The sequence below is a fragment of the Gallinula chloropus genome (genome assembly GCF_964237585.1).
Source record: "Gallinula chloropus genome assembly, chromosome: 2".
NCBI classification, from domain to species: domain Eukaryota; kingdom Metazoa; phylum Chordata; class Aves; order Gruiformes; family Rallidae; genus Gallinula; species Gallinula chloropus.
The window spans coordinates 110,944,098-110,970,961 of record NC_140086.1 but is presented as its reverse complement, the minus strand read 5'-3'; the positions used below and the strand labels follow the sequence as shown (position 1 = coordinate 110,970,961).

The 26,864-nt window shown below is 43.6% G+C and overlaps 1 protein-coding gene across 2 annotated transcripts in view; it reads left to right on the top strand.

The window, feature by feature from the left end:
* The window catches only part of PDE1C (phosphodiesterase 1C), a gene marked incomplete at both ends in the record, with an annotated part of 325,232 nt that overhangs the window by 96,524 nt on the left and 201,844 nt on the right, over positions 1-26,864 (top strand). Inside the window, one exon of one of the 2 annotated variants that reach the window (XM_084280365.1) lies at positions 15,260-15,360. The exons of the other annotated variant lie outside the window; for it this stretch is intronic. Within the exon in view, the coding sequence (XP_084136491.1) occupies positions 15,260-15,360 (101 nt within the window). Of the gene's footprint in view, positions 1-15,259; positions 15,361-26,864 lie in introns of those variants that run through there. 2 annotated transcript variants of the gene reach the window in all.

Below are 26,864 nucleotides of genomic sequence, written 5' to 3'. Positions count from 1 at the left end.
ACTGTTTAAGATTTAACCCAAATGTAGTGCACTAAATTTCTTGAACTATCCACTGTAATATTTGCAAATAAAAAGAAAAGTGTAACATTGGGGAAGATTTGCTGGCAACTGAGGGGCGTTCCTACCAAAAGGGCCAGCACAGCTCGACATGTAGATGTTTTTACCCTGTACTCAGCACTGGTGAGGCCACACCTGGAGTACTGCGTTCAGTTTTGGGCCACTCACTCCAAGGAGGACATTGAGAGGCTTGAGCGTGTCCAGAGAAGGGCTACAAAGCTGGTGAAGGGTTTAGAAGATAAATCTTACGAGGAGTGGCTGAGGGAGCTGGGATTGTTTAGTCTGGAGGAAAAGGGGACTGCGGGGAGACGTCATCACTCTCCACAACTGCCTAAAAGGTGGTTGAAGTGAGGTGGGAATCAGTCTCTTCTCCTTGGTAGCTTGTGATAGGACAAGGGGAAATGGTCTGAAGTTGCATCAGGGGAGGTTTAGGTTGGATATTAGGAAAAATTTCTTTACTGAAAAGGTTGCCAGATATTGGACCAGGCTTCCCAGGGAGGTGGTTGAGTCACCATCCCTGGAGGTGTTTAAAAGAAGAGCAGATGATGTACTTGGTGACATGGTCTAATGTTGGACCTAGCAGGGCTGGATAGATGGTTGGACTCGATGATCTTCAAGGTCTTTTTCAACCAAACCCACTCTATGATTCTATTCATTTTCCCACATTTCTGCAGAAACTGGGTTTTGTCATGTGAGGTTTGGCATGTCCTGCCATTTCTTATTTTATGTTCACCAAGTGCTTTGTGCTTCCCTTCTTTCATTCCCACCTTCCCTTCCTCTCTTTAATCCATAACTTCCAATCTCTACAATTTACACTGATCTCAGAATAAATCAGAACAGCAGACACCATCTATTCTAATAATTATTTGTACACAATTCTCTGTCTGCGAGCTTATGTAACCTATTTCCAATTGACAGCAGAAAAAGCCTTCCCCCTCCTCTGCTCCACTTAGCACCCTTGCAAGATGAAATGTTGCAGCAAAATGTTGTTTCTCAGCTCTGATTAAAAGCATGAGTCACAATTTGTCAGGTCGCATGGGTTAGAATTGCTCAGGCTCTTTTGCTGCATCCATTTCAGGACATGTTGTAAGGGAGTGTGGAACTGCTAGGATGAAGTCAGAGCTGGTGAAAAGAGGGAATTTCCTCTCCTTTCTGGCCAAACATAGAGGCAAGAAATGTTTTCTGGGAGTCTTTGGATAGCTATAAATCAATGCCCTGAAAGAGTGACTGGTGAAGGTACTGCTTTGAAATGACAAAAGCTGACACCACCTGCAAGTCTGACCCACTGCATGGGCTTGCAAAACATCTGAATATTGGGGCTTTGACCAGATTAGGGCAATTTAATTGTGAATTAAGGTTTTAAATACTGCACAAAATTTCTTCAACACTTACGTACAGGCTGAGATTTCAGGCAGCAATAAACAGTACTGAATCCAGTTTCTGCCAACATCCACGAGGAAGTTTATTAATATTTTGTGGCTTTTCAGTGGATGCATTACAGACAGCCTAATCTAAGCACTGTTTTACTGGCACAACAGGCCCCAAATCACACTTACATACTCAGGGGTAGCAGTTCCCTTATGGTAGCATATTTCTAACTTAGCATTAAAATGCAGCTTTTGCAGAGTCTGTGTGTAATATGCTCCTAATACCCTGTTCAGAACACACATTTAGCTAAAAAAATATCAACACAAAGACCATTTGAGCAAAATACAAGAGAATGATACTGCATCATATCAGCAGTGGAGACAGAATTGCCTCATGGTGGAGGGAAAAATAAAGGAAATTGGATACTGCATGAAGAAGAAATGCCATTTCTTACTGATACCAATATTACAACTGAATGAGTGTGTGGAAATTAAACCACATTGTTACTGTAAGACTCTGTTTCTAGGCCTTGTACGTCTACAGAATTTATCGTCAGTGGTTACTAAGCTGAGCAGTCTAACAAGAAAGGAGGTGAAAAACCCCTTAAGAGTCCACAGGGAAAGACCTCAGTGGGCACTGCAGGCTTTATGTAGTGCAGTACGGAAATAATCACATAGCTACGAGTTTTCTTGAAGTGTTGGCCTGTAATGGAGTTGCTTAGGGCTGTCTGTGCACTCTTTATACTGTCACTTTTTAAACTTTTAGTGCTTGCCTTTTTTTACCTCAACGCTCTCGTGTCTGGTCGCACGCTTGTACTCACACACACGTATATGTGCACAGATATCATCTTAGCTTCTGTGCAGATGGTCACAACTGACATATAGAAGCATGATCATTTGAGACTGGATAAACATTTAAAGCCATGGGAATCCAAAAGCAATAATAATTCTTTTAGGAAGTGCTCAGGACTGAGTTACTACGGTGGCAGCTGCTTCATACACATAAATCAAATATTTACTGACGAGTAAACTGATTGCTGCTCAGCATATCTTTTACAAATCAAGATAGCAAGTGAGAAGAAAGAACATTATGGCATGAATGAATGTAGTGGATTCTTCCTTGGTCTGTGCAGGACCTATTAAGATACAGTTTGATGCATTTATGGTAGTTATATTAATATATGTATCTGGAGGAAGGGCATATAACCTGCTGCTCTGGCAATGACCGATCTGTTCCTAAAGGACAAGAGTGTAACAGCTTTCTGATTCCAAAGTGATTGGAATTGTCATCTTCTTTATTATTCAAATGCCTCCCCAGGGTAATTTTTTTTTTATGCTGTGGCATGTAAAATGCATGGTTTAAATTTCTCTCAAGTGTGACCTACACAAGTAATTTCAGTAGCCATTTGTGGAAAGTTCTGAAATAATTTCCTATCTGAGATGCAGTGATTGTACTTGAGAGCCCTTCAAAACATGGCCTGCCACTTTTTCCCCTCTATATAAGTTTGCCCCTTCCTTTCTGGAGGTTCTTGCATTGGATTTGCCTGAGAGGTTTCTCCACATTTTCTACTGCTTTGGACATGCAGGCAATGAGAGATGCAGACACCGTAAGTGAGCAAAAATGGTTCAGCCCTGGCTTGTAAGGAAGGAGTCTGGGTAGCACCCTTTGCCAAATCCAAACTTCCCCAACAAACTGTAAGAGGGGGATGAGTGATGGTGCTTCCCTTGGGCAAGAGTTGCTTGCTCCTCCTTCCCAGGCACCAGTCAAATGCTGTATGTGTGAACCCTCAAGGCAGTTATTTCACTGACTCCTGCCCAGTTGTTGTCGTCCATCTTCAGTACTTCAGTTCATTCCTAAATCCACCCGCTGGCGGCCAAGGTTGTGGTGATGTGCAGTGGAAATGGGAATGTGAACAAGACCTTGCTGAAGTCTGATCAGTGGATCTAATTTAAATGAGAATTGCGGGAATTAGCTTAAATGATGATTTTAAGAATCTCAGTAGTTCTTCTAGTGCAGGATTTATCTTCACAAATCGCTTAGCACATTTTTAGCTAGTGATAATTTTCGTTGTTGCCAGTAAAATGCCACAAGGCAGTGGTGAACACTAAGGGTGAAATTTAGCTTGTAAACTCTTTGTGGTGATCTAGCAGTGCTTTAGAAAAGTCCCTTTAGAAAACAGTCACAGAATCACAAAACATTAGGAGATGGAAGGGACCTCAAAAGATCATCTAGTCCAATCCTCCTGCCAGAGCAGGATCACCAAGACTAAATCCTTGTAGTCTTTGTAGATGCAAGAGGAACAATATGATTTTTAGCTAAGGGGCTTTAAAGCATCAACTGAAAATGCAGCAGTGTAAGGATTTGATCTTCAAGTCACTGGGTTTCTTTTCAGAATGTAGACCACAGGATTGAGAGGGTGATAAACAAAAGTCTAAAGGGAGACTGTAAAACGTGCTTGCTGATGGGAAAGGTTGTGGGGTTTTTTCTATCCTGTGATTCTAATTTGCAGTGTTCAGGGGTTCATATGTATTTGTGTTCTTTGCAATATCTATGTTAGTTGGTCTGTTTGAGGATACTTTTCTGTACAGCACGATAATGAAAAGAGGGAACAGCAGCACCAATCCCTGTGTAATCTCCCTGAATACGTGCTGGCAGAGAGAGTCAAATCCCTTAGCACTTTTACCTGAATGAGTTCGTGCCTGTGAAACCTTCTGGTCAAAGGACCCACTATCCTCTGCTCTTGCCACAATCAGGGAGGATTTAGTTTTGGAGCAGCAGGAAGGAGAGTATGAGCTGCCCTTGAACCCTCTGCCCTGTGCAGAAGTGAAGTCTCTGGAGTCTTCACAGCTACATGCATATGAATGTATTTTCTTGCTATGACACTTTTCTGTGGGTTTTGTGTTTACAATAAACATTATTGGCTTTAAGCATGGTAAGACTTAATTGCAGCAGAAAGGCTACTTGCAGCTACAGTGGATGGGGAGCATGTCAATGCAGAGAAAGTGCCTAAACCTACCTGCAGGCTTGCAGAACTTGTGGGTTTTGCCACAAGCAAAATGTACTTAAGGTTTTGAGGGCGGGCCTTTCCATTTTCTAGTAGAAGACAACTAATGGGAAGGGAAGAAGCTCCAAACCCATTAAGGTATTAGAACTGAGAAGTGAGTGGTCTTTGAGGAACACCTTTTAAACGTTTGTAGCAGCCTCTCCTATGAAGTTGAGTGCCATTTGTGAATAACAATATACTAACTTATTGCCTCTCCCTCTCCTAGAGGAAGCCCATTACCTTTTTGTTGTTTTGTTGTTGTTGGGTGGGTTTGGTTTTTGGGTTTTTGTTTTTTTTAATTCTCTGAAGAGTGGGTTGCACTGAGCTGGTTGCCCTCCCCTGTGGGCGTCAGCCCAAGACCTCTGTGCAGAAGCAGGAGGAGAACTTAAGTGACTGGGTCTAGCCTACTGCATTGCATATGACACCTTCATCACAAGGTGGGATCTTTCATTGTGCTGCGCCAGTTGGGAGGCTCTTCCAGAGGCACAGCGCTGTGATGGTTAGAAATCTTCCAGCACCCAAACTGTATTATGGGCTAGTTTATTTCCATTGCAGCAAGAGCATTCCTTTAAATGTTTGTTTTTCCTGTTGTTTACCTCTGATAACTACAGAGAACAACTGCAATCCTTTTCAGCCTTCCTTTTGCTCTGTTGAAGCAGCTGATCCCTTCGGGTTTGCATGAGCAAGGACAAGAAGGGGAAGTAGGCTGGTGGTGGCAGCAGAGGGTCCTGTGAAGGGTAATTTACCCCTCATCCTCCTTTAGTCATCCCAGCTCATGTTGCAATTGTCTGCTCTGATGCCTGGGTTTTTTCAAAATATTGAAACTGTGGTCTGCATAAACTCCAAATATGTTAGATCCACCACATTGGCATGAGCATAGGAAATGGATTCAGGAAGCAAGAGACCAGCCTAATCAGCCATGATACAGTGTGATAAATAGGTGTTGATTCTTATTCCCCTTCCCTTTTCTTTAATTATTCTTTCCTCTGAACTCTGATGCCTGGCACACTGCTGAGATCAGACTATCAACCTGTGCCCTTCAGCAAAAGGTCCCTGTATGTTGTAAATCCCTGCTAACGGGCAGACATTTCTCTAATGGTGATGGACTCCTTGGTTTCAGAGCAGTATGGTTTTGCATTTTGCTTCCACCCATGTCCAAGGCATGTTATCTATGGAACAATATGAGAAATACTAATTCAACTGGAAGATTTGAGGTGGAATGGGATCTACTTAAGGTCCCAAAGCCAGCATTTGTCGTTTGGATTACGGTCTGCCAGACTGGGTTAGTTAAATAGCCCAGAAACTTTGCTGTCTCTACTGGCAAAGGCAAGTGGGGTAATCAGAGGTTACCTTTCTCCTCCAGGAGATGGTGGATGAGGAGAAGGGAAGAAATAGTACTTGGGTTCCCTGGCATCAGAAAGCTGTGGTAGTCTGAAAAAGTGACTGAGAATCTTCCTCTGTGCAGCAGCTGGGCAGATTTTAATCCCCTAAAAACCACCACCACCAAAAAACCAAACCATCCAAAAGGGGGGGGGGAGGCGGAAAGGAAGGTCCGGTGTATGAATGACTTTTATACTCTTTTAAGCCAAAAAAATTAAATTGTATATACACAGATATTCCATGATAGTCACATATTTATTTCCTACTTCTGTAAGGGATAAAATATGATGCAGTAATTTCTGTCTTCATTCTTTGTAATTTGTGTGTACTGAGTATAGGTTCAAATGTAGCACTTTCATGGTACAGGGGGCAGCATTGGCCTGTGTAATAAAATAGTCTGTGTGTGTGTGTGTGTGTGTGTGTGTGTGTGTGTGTGTGTGTGTGTGTGTGTGTGTGTGAAAACCATTTGAGACAAGTCTGTTCTTGTTTTGAATAAACTTCAGTATTTATTCAGCCCCTTTGCATCTGAAGGGTGACTTGGAGCAGCAGACTGCAACGAAGTTGCATGAGGCTTCGGGTCCTCAAAGTGGTCTGATTTGACTTCATTGGATGTTTCCTGGTGAAAAAGGAAAAGACTAGAAAGCTAGTTCTTGTTTAAACCTCTAATTAGACATTTCTTTTAAGTAATTAATTGCTTGAACTACTCGCATCTTACTTGCTTTTGCCAAGAGTATTCATAGCTGAGTTTTCAAGCTCTCAGTCTTTTTTTTTCTTTTTTTTCAGAGTGTTTTATAAAGCTGTTCTTATCCATCACTCCTCTTCATGCCTCCTTCCTAAACTGTCATGTGTAGTAATATTGGTTTTAAGGCTTTATAGCGCTGTGGAGGTCATTAAAGAAAAACAGACTTTCAAAAATGCCCTTCAAGAGTGACAGTGCTTTTGTCAAAGTTGCCGTGCTCCAAGTGCGAGCAGTAGGGATTTTTATGGAGCTATTGCAGTGCCGTGGTTAAAGTAATAACTTCAAGAGCCATCAGCATGGAAATGTTCTCATTTTGGTAAGCCTCCCAAGTCGATGAATGTTTCTGCAAGTTTCCTTAAATCTTCCTTCACAGAAACTGAGCAGCTCTGGGTCAGAAAGGACAGACCGCAGAAGAGGTGCGCACTTGTCTTCCTGGTAGTATGAGTTGATAGTATTTGACAGAAAGTTCCTATCAGTCACCAGAGCTGTCAGTTTGATTCGACTCAAGAAAAGTTTAAATGAGCGGCACCTTTTCCACCAACTTCATCAGTTGCTGGTTTTTGTTCTAATGATTTTTCTGTTGCTTATGTAAATTTTTTGGGGGGGTTTATTTTCTTGGATGAAAAGCTAAAATTTGCCTTCTCTTAACACTCCTACTTGAAATTCTGCATATTATGCCTAGTCCTAGTGGCAGTCTGAAACTGAACACGTTGTTAGGATGCAGGGAATGCAGCAGTAGTTTTAATATATTATCTTTATATATATATATGTATAAAATACACTGGTTTTGCAACTTTGACAGTATAACATTTGCTGGGTCAGCTGCATCTGTGCACCTTCCAGACAGCGAAGCTAAAACTTTCCATAATTACTGGATGCAGCAGAAATCACAATTCCCCAGCCCTGAGGGAACTGGGTGATTGCTTGTAATTAAAGGCAGTTAGCCTACCCCTTGGTTAGCTTTAACCCTTGCAGGGTTGTCTTCCAACCCTTACTTGGGGTGGTATTAATGGTTCCGCAGCTACCGTGTGAGTCAGTTACCATCAAGCCCATAAATCTAATTTTAGGCAGAAAAAAAAGAGGAGAAATTTCACTTGCAAACTACAGTTTGAGAAGTACTTCATCTGGTTTAATAAAACTACAAAGTGGAATTGCAACAAAAATGTGAAACCAATGTACTTCATATCAGTGTAACAACAGATGCTAAGAGATACATTGCTTGTTCAAACTGCCATAATCAATGGCTGAATTATGACTCTTCAGAGCAGATTCACTAGGCTTAGGTCCTTACAATGTTCTCTGCTAAACAGGACAGAGGCATCTATGCTTTGATGACAGTTTCTTGCTATCAAAAATGCTTAATATTTAGGTGAATACTAATGCTTTTTCAGCAGGCACAAGCTGAATCAGGTACAAGTAATTCTGTTCACTACCATCTATTTTGTAGTGAAGTGTGACAGAGTTAATTATGCTATTAGATGAATTGTCTGATTTATTCACTTTCTGAGTCTCGTGATTATTTAAGTAACTCTTCTTAGGCTTAGCAGAGTGGTTTAATTTTCTCTGAGTTCAACCTTCTGAAGTTATGTTTTGCTCAGGACAGAGCGCTGTAATTCTGATTTTATTTATTTATTAATGCATACAAACCAGCTGCAATGTCTAAATATTTCCAACCCCTCTCTTATGTTTCAACATGAACAATAAATTGGATAAATACAATCCAGTGGCACAGCTAATTCCTCCTCCCTCCTCCTAAGCCCATCCTGAACAAATGAACAAATGGTTCTTAACTGAAAACAAGCAAGAAACTTTTTTCCTGATAGGGTAAAGACTGAGCAAAATCTGCACGGTTTATTTTGGCACTAGCAGAATTAGCAGTAATGTTAGTGTTTTACAAACTGGTTGAATATAGTATTAGCATAATATTTTGGAATATGGTACTGGCAGACTCATCACAGTGTTTGCTGTAACTGAAGTTCAGAGATCCAGATTCAGATGTGCAAAAATGAAAGCAAAGACAAATATTCTGCAGTGATTTTTGTTGGAGGCGTCAGTGTCAAGGGAATAAAATATATTCTGGATTATTTATGCATGGACAGACATATGAATACATTGTAGTTGTACTAATTATAGAACTTGTTACAACGCTTGAAGCTTTCATTCTGTCAAATCGGATTAATTGATGGGAGAACAGGCCCGTTCACACAGGCAATACGTAGGAATAGCAGTAGGCAACGTGTTAGCACGCTTCCAGCGCTCCATGAGAGACTGTATTTCCCTTTGGCATGGGGTGGCTTAGCTGTTTTTACTGCAGTCCAGCGGAGACTTCCAAAATCTTGCTGCTTGAAATAATTGCTCTGGTTTGCTCGTGCTCACTGAAGTGCTGCCTCAGTCAGACAGGCTGCTGCCTTGGAAGCATTTTTGGATGCATTTCAGTGGGCCTTTTAAATGTTACTGCTATACCCACTTAGCTCTTGTGAAGTCTGTAAGGAGGAGTCTGAACTTCCCCGCTCTTTTTCTAGCCTTTGCTTAAGAAACAGAAGAAAGGAACTGTAGGGCCCTTTATGGAAACGTGGTGTTGGGGACTTTAATCCTAGTTTATAGACACGTGGTCTGTCACGGGTGGCTCTGCTTTGGACTTGTGTATGAAATACCTGTACCACCACCCTGAAAAAGGACAACTTACTCCTTCACGCCCTTGTATTTTGTCTGCTTTGCAGAGATACCTGCCTTCATGGAGGTGCAGTGTGAGCACCACCCTCCTCAGCTGCCTTTTAACACCTCTCTGCAGCCTGTTGGTAGCATCGTCCTGCATCAGCAGTCCTGCAGAACAGTGCTCTTAATAAGGAAATAACCTGTAATTAAGATTCCTCCTGCGCAGGGCTCAATCAAGAGGCTTTGAACATGAATGCAACTATGGTGCTGGACTGAGGAAGAGAAGGTAAAGATGGCGAAGCCACCGTTTGATCAAATCTATGTGCTTTGATGAAGGAGGAGGCCAGTGTAGGCCTTGTTTGGCCTGCCTGGGAGGCACTGCTCTTCACCATTTGCTGTCACTGACAGAGCTGACCTACTGCCCTAGAAAGGGAGTGTGCAAAAGCTGTCCAGGGCAGGTGTCCCTACTCCTATCTGGCAGGTGAGTGGAGGAGGTAAGAAAGCTGCTTCCAGGGCTCAGGACTTTGTGCCAGGTAACAGGCAGCAGAGGGAAATGCAGTCTCTCCCTTGGACTAGACCTTGTTTGAAGTCTGCAGCAGTGTCCTGGATCTGTCTTGCATCTCTTGAGGAACAGCCTGGGGAGGTGCATGGAAGCAGCACAGCACATTGAAGTCTGTGCAGTGCTGCTCCAGCCATGGGGTCATGCAGTGCCGCTGATGCAGTCCTGTCTCTGCTCCCAGCATGGCTTTCCCTGGCTGGAAGCTGGACAACGGATGTCTCCAACTGGCAGGTGGGCTTTTGCTCTCCTGACCTCTCCTCTGCTTTGAAGACATGGCTAATCCATCGGGAGGGGGCTTACTGCTGCATCTGTCAAATGACGCTCATGATAGTCAAGTACTTTAAATGAAGCAAACCAGATGGTGCCATTCCTGTCTTTTGGAGCTGGACTTGCTGTGTGCCTGTGACTTGTTGCCTCTATGCACCAACATGAGCCCAAGAGCTGAAGCAGTGCTCTTTGCCCAGCCCATAAATTTCATCTTTTTGGAAGCTACTCTTGCTTACCATGAGGTGAGCTATCAGTTTAAGGAAGAGGCAAGCAAGATGATAGGTATTCATGGCAGATACTTATGAGACAAGTTCATAACATTTTACAGCTGCAGCCACTGTCCTGCTATTAGCTATCTTGCTGGCACCTAGCACACGACCAGACCCAGCATTGAAGGCATGTGGTTGAACGCCATTGCAAGGATGAGGTAACCTTCTCCAGAGTGCAGGTGATCAGATGGCCTGAGGTGCTAAGTGTCTGTGCTGCAACATACCCAGGTAACAAGTAGGATCCTCAGGCTGGTTCAGCTGCTGGGATTTCCCCATTGCCTCTAATTAATTATTGGAGTTTCTGTTGTCATGGGAGGAAACAAAAAGTTACTGTACTATAAGATTTTGTTAAAGAAGGAAGAAAACTATTTTTAGGAATTCTCAAATGACTTTTTTTCTTGAAATCTTCTACACAAAGCAAATGGAGAGGTAATGGGAACCGAAGGGGAGAGACTCTTGATATTAGCTTCTTTTGTTTTGTTACCACAGTGGTGCTGCTGTGTGGGATCCCATTTGTGACCTTTCTCCTACCCCACCTCCAAACTGTGTCACAACACTAAATCAAATGGGGCGGGAGGCTACCTTGTGTCATGACTTTCTCATCAGTGCCATCTCTGCCTGCACTGAGCAGATAAACATGTCTTTGTCTCAACTTCCTTCAGTTAAGTGTCATAACTGTAAAAACATTTGCCTTTGGCAGGAGTAACATCCTCAGACACCCTCCTGATTCTTCTGTGGCTGCCTTTAGACTTTCTGTTTGCTTCCATGAGCTCATACATTGGTGTCACTCTTGCCAGTGCTTTTTCCCAGTTCATGGTTTGCATATCACCTTATTTCCAGCAAACACTGTAAGCCCTATCTTTGCCCATAATTACTCTAAGTATCACTGCTGGGACATCATATTAGTCCAGCCCTCAGCTGTCTCAGCAGCTGAGTGCAGTGGCATTCTTGTTTGCATTCTCCTGATTTGGCCCTTGTCTCAACTTCCCCATTTTATTTGTTTTTACAGTAAGCTATCAAAATGCACCGTCCTTGTATGTTGTAGCCTATGATGCCAAAGACTCTTAGAGGTCAAAATGCAAGGAAAGAAAAGCCCATGTACCATTCAGTTCTGGGAAAATACCGAAGTTCTTCTGGATCACCTTTTTTATCAGGATCCACTCTATATTAGTTTAGCTCAGTTCTTCAAATCTGTGGAGGTATCCTACCCTGGCACAGAATCTCATTGCTTTGTTTGTTTTTTTTTTTTTCTTCTCTCCTCCTTGCTATCTTTGCATATCCAATCTCTCATCCCTGTGTGATTGTCTTCATAACTACCACACTGGTGCATAATTTTTCTCATATTTTGCAATCTATAGTAACTTTCCTTTAATTCTTAGTCTTACCCATCTCCATTTGCTTTTAGATAGCACCTGAAAATACTTTTTTTGCTGCTTTCCTTCATCACTTTTTCTCTTCTATCATTATGTATGCATTGTTTGGGGCACTACCTGGTATTTTAAAGGTATAATTTGAATAGTAAATAATAACATGGTGAAGGGGAAAAGTACCTGGGTTCTTCTTATCTCAATTGGCTGATAATTGCTGAGCAAAAGAATGAGTCACTGGTTAAATAGATAATGTATTGGTAAGGTACAGATATACAGTGTATACCAGCATCAGATTGTAGTTGATTTATCAGCTCCAGCTTATAAGTAAAATGTATGTTCATTGTTGCAAGGGAAAATGTTACTTGAAAAGCGTGTAAGCTGTGGCATGTTGGTAATACATCTCTGTTCCAGTGATGATTCCTGGTAATCATAGCATCATAGAATCATAGAATCGTAGGGGTTGGAAGGGACCTTGAGAGATCATTGGGTCCAACTCCCCTGCCAAAGGAGGCTCCTGAGCTTGTACTGCACAGAGGCATCCAAACGGGTCTTGAATATCTCCAGAGATGGAGACTCCACCACCTCCCTGGGCAGCCTGTCCCAGGGCTCTGTCACCCTCACTGTGAAAAAGTTTTTCCGCATGTTGGTGCAGAACTTCCTGTGCTCCAACTTGCAGCCATTGCCCCTTGTCCTGTCTCCAGTATAGAAATGATATAATAAATGATACTTCATGGAAAATACTCCTGGCTAAAGTCAAATGGGGAAAAAAAGCAATTTTCTGCATCCAGCAAGAATTGAAGGAAGTATACAGGAGAAAATGAAGTGTAAATGGGGATTTTTGCTCTGCTGGCTGCTTTCTATAACCATGGTAGGCCATGTGTCCATGGGGTTGAATACCAGCTTCTGGCTTTCTTGTGGGGATTGTTTTTCTCAAGTATCTAAAACCCACAGGAGCTAAGGGTGAGGGAGCTTTGTCTCCTACAGCAAAACAGAAATCTCAGCATCTCTAGGTTGATTTGTGTGAATGCTACAAGCTGCAACGAGTTTGCTTAAATGGGATGGGTAGCATTTGGAAAATCTAATATCGAATGCATACGGTATGCATGTTGGCAAAATGATGCAGAAATAATGAAGTATAATAATCCGTTGCTATTAACAGCCTCCTCATCAGTGGAACTCAACATCCTTCCCATAGGTAGATGGTAACGCTGTGCTGGTTGTCAGGCAGAGACACTGAGGTAAGGGGTCAGGAAATGATTACCTGTCACCTGTGAAGCATGTGGATGATCTTCTGGGTCTTATTGATGAATCAGTAAGACTGGGTCTATTGACAAGTTTGAAAGTGCCACAAAGTTGGTAAAACTTTGATAATGTAAGCTTTAATTCGGTACAGGTCGTGCTCTTCTGTCAGTGTGATACAACATTTATGGAGCTGTGTCTGATCTCACTGGAATTAAAATGAACCTTGATACTTTTTCAACTTTGAAAGAAAAATTTAAAGATTTGTGGGTTTACCTCAAAACTTCAACTCTTCTCACTGCCATCTCAGTGAAAACTGCCTTTTGCATTAATGGATGCAAGGTTTCTAGTTCTCCTGTTTATGAAAAGCACTCTTGAATATGCAGAAACAGGGGAGTGAATTGGTGAACTGTTGCACAAACTCAGCAGCACAGTGTCAGAGCCCCAGCCCAGTTGTATGCCCTCTTGCACTCAACAGATCCCAAAGCAGAAAACCCCACTGGTTTTGTATAGATATACAAACTTATGGGCTTGGGGATTGGGTTTCTTTTCTCATGAGGTAGGGGGATCTCTGTGCAGGTAGGATGGTCTGGTTTTAGTTTGCCTGGCTAGAGTTTGAAGTACTCAATCTACGTGACTAAGAATTGATTTAAGCCCTTTAAACAGGGGCTTGCTTGATTAGGCTAATTAATGTATTATTCACATTTCTTCAAGCTGCTGAGGGTTGCTGGTGTGTGGACTTGCACGACTGGAGTTGGAAGCCTGTTTTCACCGGAGCCTGTGTTCCCTCACATGGTGAACTCCTCTGTTGCAGGCTCTGCTTCTCCAGAGACGACTTTTGGGATATGTGACAAAATGTGCTAGGGCTAGGACAACATTTTGGCAGTTATTTTCCCTCTGCTCTAGTTTCTTCGGCACCACATCAATAACCTTAACTAAAGAGGTGCATGCAGGGGATCTTGGCAGAGTTTGAGAGGTAATTGATCGGGTCGGTGCAGGAAATCCCGGTCCTTTCTCCTGCCCAGAGCAGGAGCCCCACTGGCGTAGAGAGGGACGCCTGGTGCTGTGTCTGGTCCCCGCTGTGCCTGGTGTCAGTACGGGGGTCACCCGGGGACCCGAAGGCAGACGTCCTGTTGAAGAACTGGGGTTTTAACCCCCTCTGTGCATACCTCTTGTGTTTGATCCAGAGGTCCTGCTTCAAGCTTCATGCGTTATGAATAATGTATCTTCCTTCAAGGTATTTATTGTTTGTGGCTCCTGTTTGAAAAGCATCAAAATATCCATGACTAATGTGTTGGGGTCTTGACCTCTCTTCAGCGTACAGATTTCCTCTGCCATGTTTTGGGGGGCTTTGGGCACCGGTGCTTTACTACAGATTTATTTATTTCAGAAGTGGGTTTTGCCCCGGTTGAAGCCTTGCAGCCGGCGCTGCGCTCTCCGGAAAGCAGCCTGACTGCTACGAAGCAGATGGCTGGTTGCCAGGAGTGAGTCGCTCACTTTCTGTAATTTACCCTGTTGGTTTTTTTTTTTCCTCCTTTTCTGTCTTTTTTTTTTTTTTTTTAAATGGTTTGGCTTGGTTGGGGTTTTAATCAGAGCCAGCCTTTCTTCAATAGCCTGTTCTCTCCTGCGCGCCTGTATTTGTCTGTGTGTGTGTGTGTGCGGGAGAGAGGGAGGCAGAGGGAGAAGCCGTGCCTGGGCTATGCTGACAGACGACTTTTTCCTCAGTTGTCAGGTTCCGAGCCTGTCGACGGCGTGGCTGGTAAGTGGCGGGGGGTGGGGGGAATAATCCCAGGGTAGAGGGGAGCGAGCCCGGAGGGACCGCGGGCTACCACTTGCGTGGCAGCGGGGAGCAGTCCTGTAGGCAGCACGCAGCCCTGGGACTCGTGCAGCCACCCCACTCCCCAGCTGCCCCTGCAGACAGCTCAGTTGTCAGCAAGGGATTTTCCTCCCCTCCTCCCTTGATAAAGATCCCTCAGCTGGTATTACTGATTGTATCCTTGGCTTATTGTAAAACGGGGGAGGGGGGAACACCAAAAAAAAAAACCCAACCCCAATCCGCGTGTGTTTGCAATCTGGAGATGAGCCTCTAATCCCCTCGGTGCACCCGAGGATGGTGGCAGGCGGGTGCAGCTGCCCCCCGCGTACACCTGAGCGCTCGCGGGCTGCCCACGCGGCCCCGCTCGCGGGGAGGGGGGAGAAGCGGCTGCCAAAAATGTTGGCCGCTCCCGGGCGGCGATAAAGGTGGAGCGTGTGCGTGTGTGGGGGGCAGCATCCGTCCTCGCCGAGCGTTAACCGGAGCGGTAACCTGCAGCTATGGAGTCACCGACTAAGGAAATCGAAGAATTTGAGAGCAACTCTCTGAAATACCTGCAGCCAGAGCAAATAGAGAAAATCTGGCTTCGTCTCCGAGGCTTGTAAGTAGTACTTATTTTTCCGCTTCTCCCATTTCCTCCCATTGTCAGAACTGTCGTAGCACTTTCTTTTTCCTTTCTTTTCGGTACCTTTGAAAATCTCCCAGGAGTTTCCACACCTGTTCTCCAGAAATACAGTGACTTAATCTTAGCGAAAGATCCATTTGCTTCCTTAAATTGAACTGCTTGTTACATTGAACAAACGTTTTCCAGTGGGAATGTAGAAGTGGCATTAATGAGGCATTGTGAGATACAAGCAGTTACTGAGCTGCTAATTACTTTAGCTGCTATACTACCAAAGTTTTGTTACAGCTTGAATGGTACTTAATTGGATCCTCTGTTTTCGATAATCTTACACTTAAATGCAACATACAAAAGACTTTCACCCCCCCCCCCCCATTTCTGCCCATTCCCTCCCCCCCATGTCTGACACCATTTCTGTCCCTGACATGGTTAATAGGGGATGAAATAAGCCGGCGAAGGCACAATTTGAAAACTGCGTTTTTAATGGCAACAAATTCAGGGTCCACAGATTGTACTTATTAATTTATACATTAAGCCTGTCTTGCCATGAAAGAGTAGAAAAAAAAAAAGTACCTGTGCTTGAAGAACTTGGCAGTGCAGAAAAGTAAAAGTTTATAGGCTGTAGAGTTTGCGTAGGTTATTTGGAGTCAATGTCTGGCATCTTTTTCAGATTCTCAGTATGTGAAACACTGTCTACCAGCAATAAGATTCATTACTGGCAGTAAAGCATTTATTTGCCCATCAATTTTTGGCCAAGGCAAAGAGAAGCATTACCGTGTTAAGTTGCATCTCTCCCTGTGTTCAGAACTGCTTTTTTTTTTTCTTTTTTTCTTCAGCTTCACATGTTAGAGTTATTAAAATTTCAGCCCTCAAGGGAAAGGGGAGGAGGTAAGGCAGCAAGAAGGCTATGAAGCAACAGAAGGAAGAAAACTAGAAAGAGTAGGTTAATAACTGAAAACAAATGTGTCCAACTTAGACTTGAGTTGCTCTTTGAGTGTTATTTTGTGTGAGCAGCGATGGCATATTTTGTAAAGCATATCCAAAACTTCTGTAGGACTCCAAGGAGTCTAAGAGATATGCATGAATATGTATTTCTTTCAAGGCGTCACTCCAGGAAGCCTGTTTTGTGAAGGAACTTAATCAAAGTAGATGACAGCTGTCTTGTAAGCCTTCCAAATAGAACAGCCACACAAAGCAAACCCTCTTATTTTCAAGTCTGTGCAGTGCTGTAGTATTAGGAGTCCTTGAATTTCTGTCTAATATGGAGTTTAGAAGCATGCTGATTCGGATTCCACCTGAAGTTCACAGATAATTCTCCAGCAGCATTGTAGTTCAGGATCTCTCCCGCTGTTACTACCAGGCAGCATCTGCCTATTATATATCAAGCTCTGTTCTCTTCTTCCTTTTGGAAATTTGGCAATGGTATAAGACTTACTCTGGATATGCAATAACTAAACCTTAGGCTTTTTTTCAGTGTAGCCCTCTGTTGGCAGTGTGCATGAGTGTAACAAACACATCCTTCCTCCTTCTGAGTTTAAAGATTTCTTTTGCCTAAAGAGGAGATGGGTTTGCTGTAGAATTCTTGATCACAAGATGAAAACCAAAATGTGTTCTGCTCTAATTAAAGACTGTAGAAGATTTTCCATTCCCAGTCATTTTATGGAAGCTTTTAGCACATGCATAGACACAAACCAGTTGCAAACTGAGGTTTGGCATCATTTCTCTTAGTTTTTCTTGTCCATTTTTATGCATGTCTATATGCTTAAGAACAAGAATAAGACACATGCAGGCTTCTTAATTAACTCTTAGAATAAGATGCTTCATCCAGCAGAGATCAAATACTACTTGAGAAGATGCCTCTCTCCCCTTCCCCTGGTACACCAACAGCTGTATTACAGAGAGATCAGTAACAAGTCACCAACAGTGCTACCAGAGCAGCGTTATCCAGGTAGTGAGAGAAAACACGCTGCTGGCTGAAGCAGCCTGTGGAGTTGTCCCCTGCTGCAGGCAGACGCCCAGTTTCTTAAATGAGAAGGGTTGTGGTGATTTAAAAAGTCTTAGCTGCTCAGTGTTGGATTGAACATCTCCTTGGTAAGACTTCACTCATAGCAACTCTGGTACCTTACTCCCTGTCTTCCCACCCCCATTGCCAGCTGGCCTGTTTACTCACTGTGACTCAGTGGACAAACCAATATTTATCACCTCTTACAATACCTGACTTTTCCAAGGGGTGGGGAATGTGTCTCTTAATTTTCACCCAATCTCAGCCCACTTGGTTTGAGGGGAGCAGAAACACAAAGGTTGCAAAGGGGTGGTTAAGCTGGGGCTCTTTTCAGTCTGCTCTAATGTAGTATATTTTCTGCTTAAGCAGTTCTCATGAGGACTTTTCTGCCGTGTGCCCAGTAAGGTTCTGTCCCGCGGGATGGTTGGCCCTTGGAGTTTTGGGCATTGGACGTGTATTTTTGAGGAATAGGGAGGTCTTTTGGACAGGGTGCAAAGGGCAAGTTCTGTGAGGCTGAAGCCAGGTATCTGTTGCAACATGAGTCATGTGTTACTGTAAGAGCCAGACAAGATACTGAATTTGTGTCTAGAGCGGAAGGATTTTCTTCTCCCTTTCCTTATGTATATCTCCAAGATGTGGCTTCTTGGTCAGGCAGCCTGGTTGCTTTGTAAGCATAGCAGTATGAAGCAATGGTCCTTAGTCCATGTACAGATTCCTTTTGCCTTTACTGTTTAAGAATAAGCTGAAATACTAATGTGGTAACATCACTGAAATGTTTTTACTTGACATATACATATTCGTGGCAGCAATTTGTAAGAGGCAAATGAGTGGACCTATAGTGTTTTCTCAGGTTTAAGGGAGCGTGATAAATTGCCTTGCTGGGCAGTAAGTCATCTGTGGCAAAGTATTTGGGTGACTTGAACCAGGGATCTATGAAACAAACCTTGCTTTTATATGTGACCTGTTAGATATTAATTTAGGTTTAATCACAGCTTAGAAAATAATTTTTTAGTAGTTTATTGTGAATAAACTGTCAGGAAAGGTTTCTGAATAAGCTGTTTGCCGGGCAAAGGTATCATTAGAGATATTTGAAACTCTCTGGGGAAAATCTCAAAAGTTGAGAACTGACCACTTTGCCCTTTTTTTCTTATGTTGTGCCACATTGTCAGGGAGAGGTTTGCTCCAGATTTCTCCTTGTAGAACCTCACTCCAGTGTGCACTGGATGAGCAGCCATCAGGATCCTGTCTTCCTCGGGAAGGAACGCACCAGCTTTCCCTCAGCAGGGAGCTCCCAGAAACAGACCCACTTCTGAGTTTCATTGTTAGCATAAGTGAATCGGAGTGGCGCAGCTTCACACCCCTTCAGGGATATCTCGGATGGGGCTTCCTCTCTTGCCGCCTCCCAGGAGTGCCACCCCGACCACCCCGTGCCTCCCTGTCCCCACAAGCACAGAGGCACTTCCGCTTCCTGGCTGCTGCTGGGCTGTCAGCTGCCTCTGGGCACTGCTGTTGTGTACGTGCCCTCGTGCTGAACATGAGTTTAATTGGGGAGCGGATCTCCTCGCTTCCTCGCCTGATGCTGGGCTGCGGGGCTGTCCCTTTGTTTCCTCATGCGGGGCTTTCCTTTGAACAGTTGTCTCATGCCCAAACAGTGCTTACCCATGAAGGCTGACAAGCTCAGCCTGCAAGAAACTGTTTTGTAAGGGTGTTTGCTTATGTCTCTCAGTATCTCCTGCCAGAAAAAGGATCTTGAGTCTCTTGCTCTGTTCTGTCTTCCTTGACCCATGGATCCTGTCCAGAAGGCAGTCTTTCATTCAGACTTGCTGTATTCAGCTCCAGGCTTGGACACTGTATACACAGGAGTTACATAGGAGTCTGCTCTCCGCTCCTACAAATGCTAATCACTCTGTTAAGCTTGGGGCCTTCTGCTCCACAAAAGGTATTAGGTAGGACTCATCACAGTGCACAGCAGAGTTTGGAGACCCTGATTTCAGATTACAACTACATAGGTTGCTCTTAAGGAGGTATGAATAGTGGTGGCTGTGTTGGGCTGTTCTCATTTTAGCACCTGGACCCCTAGCTGTAGGACTGTGAACTCTTCTCTACTAATGAGGACTGAAAGCTCCATGAAGTGGCTTCAGTTACCTCTTGATTTTTCAGGAACAGAGAAAGCTCTGAAGTCTTTAACACTAGGATCAGGTGTCATGTCTGACAACGTTGAAAACTGCAGAGGACTATGTCCAAAGAGCTTTGCTAATTTCGGTAGAGATGTGCTAGTGTACAGCAGCTGAAGACCCAGCTTGGAGATACTTTTGAGTTTTGGTTGCTTTTATGCAGAAAAATAAAACCATGGTAGTACCAGCATCATTGACATCTGCTGGTGCCCCTGCAGTGCTTCAAGGATTGCGAAGGAGAGGTGAGAAAATGGACTAAATACCTAATAAATCCCTTCATTCTCAGCATAGTACTTCTCATGCTGCTGGGGTTGACATTACAAACAGCAGCAGTCTCTGAACCGTGACTCAGATGCGATGCTTGACTTTGATCTCATTTTTTGGACTCTTCTGCTCAAACCTGTCAATGTAGAATTGGTCTAAGAAATCTGATGGGAAAAGAAGATAGAAACACATGTTTGAAAATGTCATGATTTTGTTGAAGGTCTAGAACAGTATTTCAGCACTTAGGGCAGCTTACTTTGCAAAGCACTGTGTATCCTATCAAAAGTGAAGAGGTCCCCATGCAAACATTTGTGTAAGATCCACTGTTCTTGAAGTAAAGCAGCAAAGGATTTCAGTGGGAAAACATGGAGCCTTGGTGATTGAAGATGATCTGGCAAGTGTTAGAGTGCCACCACCCAGTTATCTATTTCCCTGCCTTATCATATGTTCTCTACCATATTTTTAGTTCCCTTAGTTGAAGAGTGTCACATAGAGAACAGCTGGTTCTGCCCCTGACAGCGTCCTGATCTGCTTCATTTTCATTTGTGACCATTGTAAACAGGAATACGGAATGCTCCCTTCAATTCCAGAGGCACGCGCTACACCGTGGGCTTTGTCCCCAAATATTTTAGCTGGCAGCAGATAGTAGAGGTTAAAAACACCCCTCAGAAAGCACCACTTTGTTAGGAAATGTGTGAATTAGTTTTCAAGTGGAAAATATGAATATGTTAATTCATTTACGTAGGTAAGAGAGGCACTCGGGCTGTCTTTGGTCATGGTTTCAGTCCTCCTGAACCTCCTGAGGCTCTACGCTTAAACTGAAGCCCTGTTTGCCATGGATGCAGAACTGGGCTACTACCTTCAACCATATTTAAATACAGCTGCTGCCACCCTGTTTCTTGTTTGGCTTTTCTAATGAGCACAGACAGGGAATATTTGTCAGAAAACCATGTCAGGAAACCTATCTGTGGGCCTCTTAGATCTGAATTTTGCTTTTCCTGTGATCGTCACAATTCCTAGAAGGATTAAGAATGTCTCACTGGTTAGCGAGCGGGTGCTGGGTATGTGCTGGAGGTGCTGGCAGTACTCTGGTGTGGCCTAGAGATTCTTACTTTGGGTGAGCTACTCTAGTAGTTTCAAGGTTTGTTGAGGTCTGGTTGATCCATAACATTGTCCTGCCCACAGCGTGAAGAAGGGCCGGATTTTTACTGTTGTGCTAACCCATAACAGCATGTTTTACATTGCCTGCGGTGTAGTCCTTGAGGGAGCAAGGAGGATTGCCAACTGCTAATCTCATGCCTGACAAATGGACAGAGGAGAGAATGTATTCTAATAAATAGCAGAGCAACAACTTCAGAAAAAGTTAATTAAAAAGTACAGTGTGTGGAGGTGTAGTAATTCAGTAAACATACATTTTGCCACAGTCCTCCCGTTACTTTGTTCCACCCAGTGACTTTTATTTGAATCTTAAATCAATAGATGAGTCCTGTAGGTAACAAAAGAGAGAGGACTTCATGTTTCATACTAAAATGTTGACTAAGAAATAATACATTCTCTCTAGTTTTTTGCCATAATCATAAAAAAAACCCTTTTATTCTTCTGGATGTAGTGCAGATGAATCATACCTGCAGCCCAAAAAAGCAATTATTTATTTCAGCAGCCATAAAAAGACCAGAGTCTGTTGTAGAAGAAAGGGCCTCCCTCTGTAATATTAAATTCAATGCTTTTCAAATATCAAATTCAAAGCTGTAAAGCTTGCAACCCTGCATAGGAAACAAGGCTATGAAAAAAGTTATTTAGGGGAAGATGAATTTAAACCTTGGGTCAAAGGGAAATGAAGAGTCTCTTTCTGGGATTCTTTTTTAAAGCTGCCTTGGTGGGATCAGAGTCCATGCAGGAAGAAATAAATTCCCATGGAAGACTGCGCTTGAAAAATCCTCTGCGTGTGTATATGTGCATGTTTTAAAGGCTGTGAGGCCAGCTCATCTCCTAATCTGCCAGCTTTTGGTGGATTCAAACACTATATTAAACCCAACTCAGCCCTTGAAAGGATTTTTTAGTGTGTTTCTTTTTCTTCCTGCAGTTCATGCGAGATTATCCCGTTCCACTCTCTCCTGTCTTCTTCCATCAAAAAATTACTTCAGCCCCTTCACAATACTAGGAATGGCCTGACCCCGATCCTGACTGGTAGATGAGGGAAGACTGAGGTTCATATACCAGGGCTGACCCATTAAAACACTGTAACAGCTGTGAAACATACCTCTACAGGTGCAAATTGCTCTCAAAACACTGGGGATTCAGAGAAAGCTGAGGTTTCCTAGAAGGGCTTGCTTGGATTCCTAAGGCTGTTTTTGATCTCCTGAACTGTGCTGTAAGTACTGGAAAGAAACCGAACCATTTTGCGGGGTGAAATTAGAATCCAGTTTCTGGTTTTTGGAGCTTTTGTTTCTTTGTTTGTTCTCTTTGAAAAACTAAGGTTTTCCAAGTAATTGATGTCTTGAAGTGTTGTTTAGCCCCATGACAGTGCAAAATTTTCTCCAACAGTGTTCAGCCCTACCTTGTGCTTAAATTTGAACTGTAGCTGAGCAATAGCCCTTCCTCCAGCAGAGTCAGTGCTGCTCTAGGCCTCTGCCAAAATTTGTCTGCAGTTGTCTTGGATATTCAAAAAGCAGATTTCTTCTGAAGGTGTGATTAGAGATGCAGAGAAACCAAAATTAAAATTTTGCAGTAGATTAAAATGCAGCTCAAACTCTGGTGAAACCAGTTATAACAAACTCGTCTGGTTGACTTCAGTGGAATCAGGATTCCTCTAACAAATTGGTAATGTCCGTGTTGGGGGTTTTGGAATTTTCCTGGCCAAGAAGGTGTGTTTAGGTTCTCAGAGAGCCATAGCTCTATGTGGCTGCCAAGAGGAGGATTGAAAGGCTGTGTCTCTGCCAAGGAGTCCATTTCATGTCCCAGCAGTCTGCTTTGCCTCCTTTGGGAGGACCTCCATACCTAGAAATTGGTTACAGTGGGTGGAGAAGGCCATGTGAGCTCAGGCATGCAGCGGGAAAGGGTTGTCATAATTTTTCTTGGAGAAAGGGATGTAGTACACAATTTAGTTATTAAGATGCAGATAGATGTGTATGATAAGTTCCATGCTTTTTCTCCCTATCTGTCAAGCTCTGGAGTCATTTTGTTATTAACGTGACACTTTGAATGGCTATTAGTAGGTCTGTGTCATCACTTCAGGAGTGATTTCTTACACTCCTAGGGACAGATACTATTCATGCACGAAACTCCTAGCCAAGACAGAAAGTTGCACAATATCCATCTGTAGCACGAATCCTGGCTCGGCGCACATCTCATTTCAACACCAAGATTAGCACAAGTTAACCAGCAGATATGTTCAATTTTTAACAGCTAAGACTGTACAGAGCCCTTGAGCTACAGCTGTGGCATGCAGGGAGTCCCTGCAGAGCGCATGGCACAAGCTACAGCAAGTATCCAAGGGCAAAGGAGCAGAAGCGGAGCATAAACCCCTTGCAAGGCTGAGCAGTTCAGATGGTTGCTGTAAATGATGCTCAGATCACACTTCCTCCCATGCCTCCCGTGGAGCAGCTGGTTTTCTGGTATTCACTAGCAGTAAGCAGTTACTGGTGTCTGCTAAGCAAAGAGTCTGAATACACAATTTAAATATGTTCCTATACACATACTGATGCAGCAGGGACAGCTACAGTCAGATGGGAGAACTCTCTTTTTTCAGAATTACTTGAAAAGTGAAAGGAGAAGAAGCCAGGAGGGGAGAGCTGGGATATCATCTACAAAAAGCATACTGACTCATAAAAAGGGTAGGGAGAAGAAGCAGAGAGGTTGGAGTTTTTGTTGTTTTGTTTGGGGTTTTTTTTAAGAAAAAAGGTGGTAGTGGGGTAAGAGATGATCCGGTGAGTTCTGCAGGTCCCTGCATGTAAACACATGCTAGATTTATTTACTTCCAGATTAAAAATAGCTCGTAGCACATCACACATTCAAGTTATTTGTGAGTGTGAGTTTTGCTGAATGTGTCAGGGACAAGGGCTGCATTTAAGGGCATTTGAAAATGCTGCCCAATCTGTAGTACGGTATTTTTTGCCTCAGTCAGATTCTAACAGGAGAGCTTGAAGGAAAGCCTAGGTGCTGGAAGAACACCACTGGTTGTAAGTGCTGCACAAAACACTGCTTCTGTGTCACCTTCTGAGATGTCTTCATTCATATGAATGAGGGTCGTCTCTTCAGGAGGCTGCTGCTTTTATTTCTTTAGAGGAATGGGGAACTTTGGTATGTTTGCCACATTCTGGTTGTTAAACCAGACATTCTTCCTCCCAGTGTTCCCAGTAGCATTGTCTGGGCAGTCATCTTTCTTTTTCCCGTTTTACACTGGTGTTCCAGGTGCAGAGAGAGCGCCTACAGATTTGGATGGAGTTGGACTGGATGTGTAGATGAGGTCATTCATGTCATACAGAGAGCATCTTTAAAGTGCTTTGCAGAGAAAGGCTTTTGTGTAAATGCTCAGCAATCTCTGGAAGACCTATTTCTAATTAGCTTGATTGCAGTGAAGATATCTTCTTGCAAATGGAGAAGAATGAAATTCCCGAGTTATGAAAATTTGCTGAGTAGCTTGGAGTAAATGAACACGATGGCCCTACCTAGCCTCCCAATCTATGAAATGTCAAATTGCATTCTGAATTACCTGATTACAATTTGGGAAGAGATCTGCTCCTCTTCTGGGCCAGAGACAGGGAACTTCATGCCTCCCTTACAGCAGCCAAACTTTTAAGAACTAGAATCGCCGTCGGAACCATGGCACCTAGTGTATGGGAAGGACAGGGCTTTGCTTATTTAAATACATCTTCATATCTGAGACTTCTGAAGACACACACCCCCTTTCCCCCCCATGGTTGCTGTGGCATCTAGATGCTTTGTGAGACAGCTGGTGACAGCATGGAGTAGGGCCCTAAGGAATAGAAATCTCGCACAGCCTCCTCCATTCTCTGTATGCATGCTCAGTGCCTGTTCCCATCCACCCACCCGTCAGTCCCAGTTCCCTCTCCCGAAGTTTCCCCCTGTGTGGAGAGGAATTCCCACGCTGAGACCACAGGGCAGCGTTTCCAAGCCGTAGACAGTAGCGGATGCCACCTCTCTCCCTCACACCCTTCCTCTCTTCCTCCTCTCTGCCTAATTTGGTGGAGCCAGCTGTGTCCCATCAACACCGGTGTCATTCACACTGGTGAATTGGGGGGGGGGGGGGGGGAGGGGAGAAAGGTGGGAAAACAACTTTTCTCTCTGCAGAGAATAATGTTGCAGTGATACAGAAACGGCATTGGCAGAGTAGCAGGCAGTCTGCTAAAGGTGCTGAGCCCCACTGCCACCAGCAGTTTTGGTGATGGGAGGCTCTATGATACCACTTCTCTGCATGCAGGCTTGCACTGGCTATCCCAGAGTCCCTGCATTGTTCGTATGACTTCACTCTGTAACACCCCTGCTCCTGGGTAAAAGCAGAGTGCTGGAAAGCCCAGAAAAGGAGCATCGTCTCTTCATGAGAAGTTTAAATGTTGCCTTTTCCTAACACTGACATTTAATAATTGGTCTATTAACGAGGAGGCACTGTCAGGACAATAGCAGCCATGACTCGCTACACAAAGTAGTGTCACTAAAAGGCTTGATTAATTTTTAAAAACTACCAGTGTGCTGAAGGAGGGGGCGGCTGGGAGGTGGGGATGGGGAAGGGAATCTTCTTTTGGAAAGGGAACACTGCATCTTTGTGCAGCAATTTTTTTCACCCCATGTTTAGGCTTGTCCAACAGTAATCCGAGTGTTTCAGCCTATAACCCGGAGTCAGGAGAGGGCCTGGCACAAAAACATGAGATTTAAAATTCTGCGTCACACCAGCTGTCTACTAGCAGACAGAGGGGGTGGCTTGTGTTCAGGAGAAGGAAGGTTGGAGGGGGAAACAATAACAAGCAACAGTCTGATAGATTTACTAGAGCTTAGGGCAAGATGCAAATTTGTTTAGTGACTTCACGCACAACGGCTGGTTTGGTCTGATGTAATTCTAGTCCATGTTTCCTGTCTTGATACTTAATCCAGGGTATGAAGAATGATTTCCACCCCCCTCCCCATTGTCGTGCATGCTGTAACTAATCACAAAGCCACCCTGCGTGAAACAAACTGGACAGCTGCCTGTTTGGCTCCCGCAGAATCTGAATATGTTCTTTTTACATAGTAGCAGTGATTAAAATAAGTTTTTCATCTGTACATGCCTTGTTTCTTCCAGGGTCTAACAGCTTTTTGCCACTGGGGGAATGGAGTTCCTGCTAAACAGTATTACGTGCTTCCAATGTACACAATAAGTTGATATTGCCCCTATATGTGCTCCTCAAAATTCTGCTTTGCTTTATTCCAAGGGAAACTGTTCCCTTGTACGCTCCTTGTTGGTATGACTCGTTTTCACAAGCTCTTTTCTTAGGGCAACGGACATGATACAACTAAAGTACGCGCAGGAAAGATCGCATATTGGCTCCCTTTTTTGAGCCCCTTAGTACCAAGGAAGCAGCATCCCCCTTGCAGTGGCAGTGTAAACACAATATGAAGTACATCTCTGCTCAGAGCAAGGGGGAGGTATGCTTCCCTCCTGGCCCCTCCGGTCCCATTGTGCACTAAGTGCCGCAGTCTCTTCCAGTGGGAGAGGCTACAGAATAGGCATGTCGAAGTACCACCCATCCTGTCACCTTTGCCAATTTCAGAGCCAAATGTTCCATAAGTCATCTGGAATGGCCAGTTAGAAATCAATAGTCAGACTAAGTATATAAGTATTTTCCAAATAGTAAATATGGGGAGAACATACGGTATAGTGATTTGACAATTTTTAATTTTTTTTTTTTTTTTTTACTGAGAACTGCTCTGTAATTCTTTTGAGACCTCAGGACTTTATTTTCCTGAAATGTATTTTGCTGTAAGAGCAGAGGAGAATTTGCTTGTTGTGTACTAAGAAAAAAGCAGAATAAACGTATTCTTTCATATTT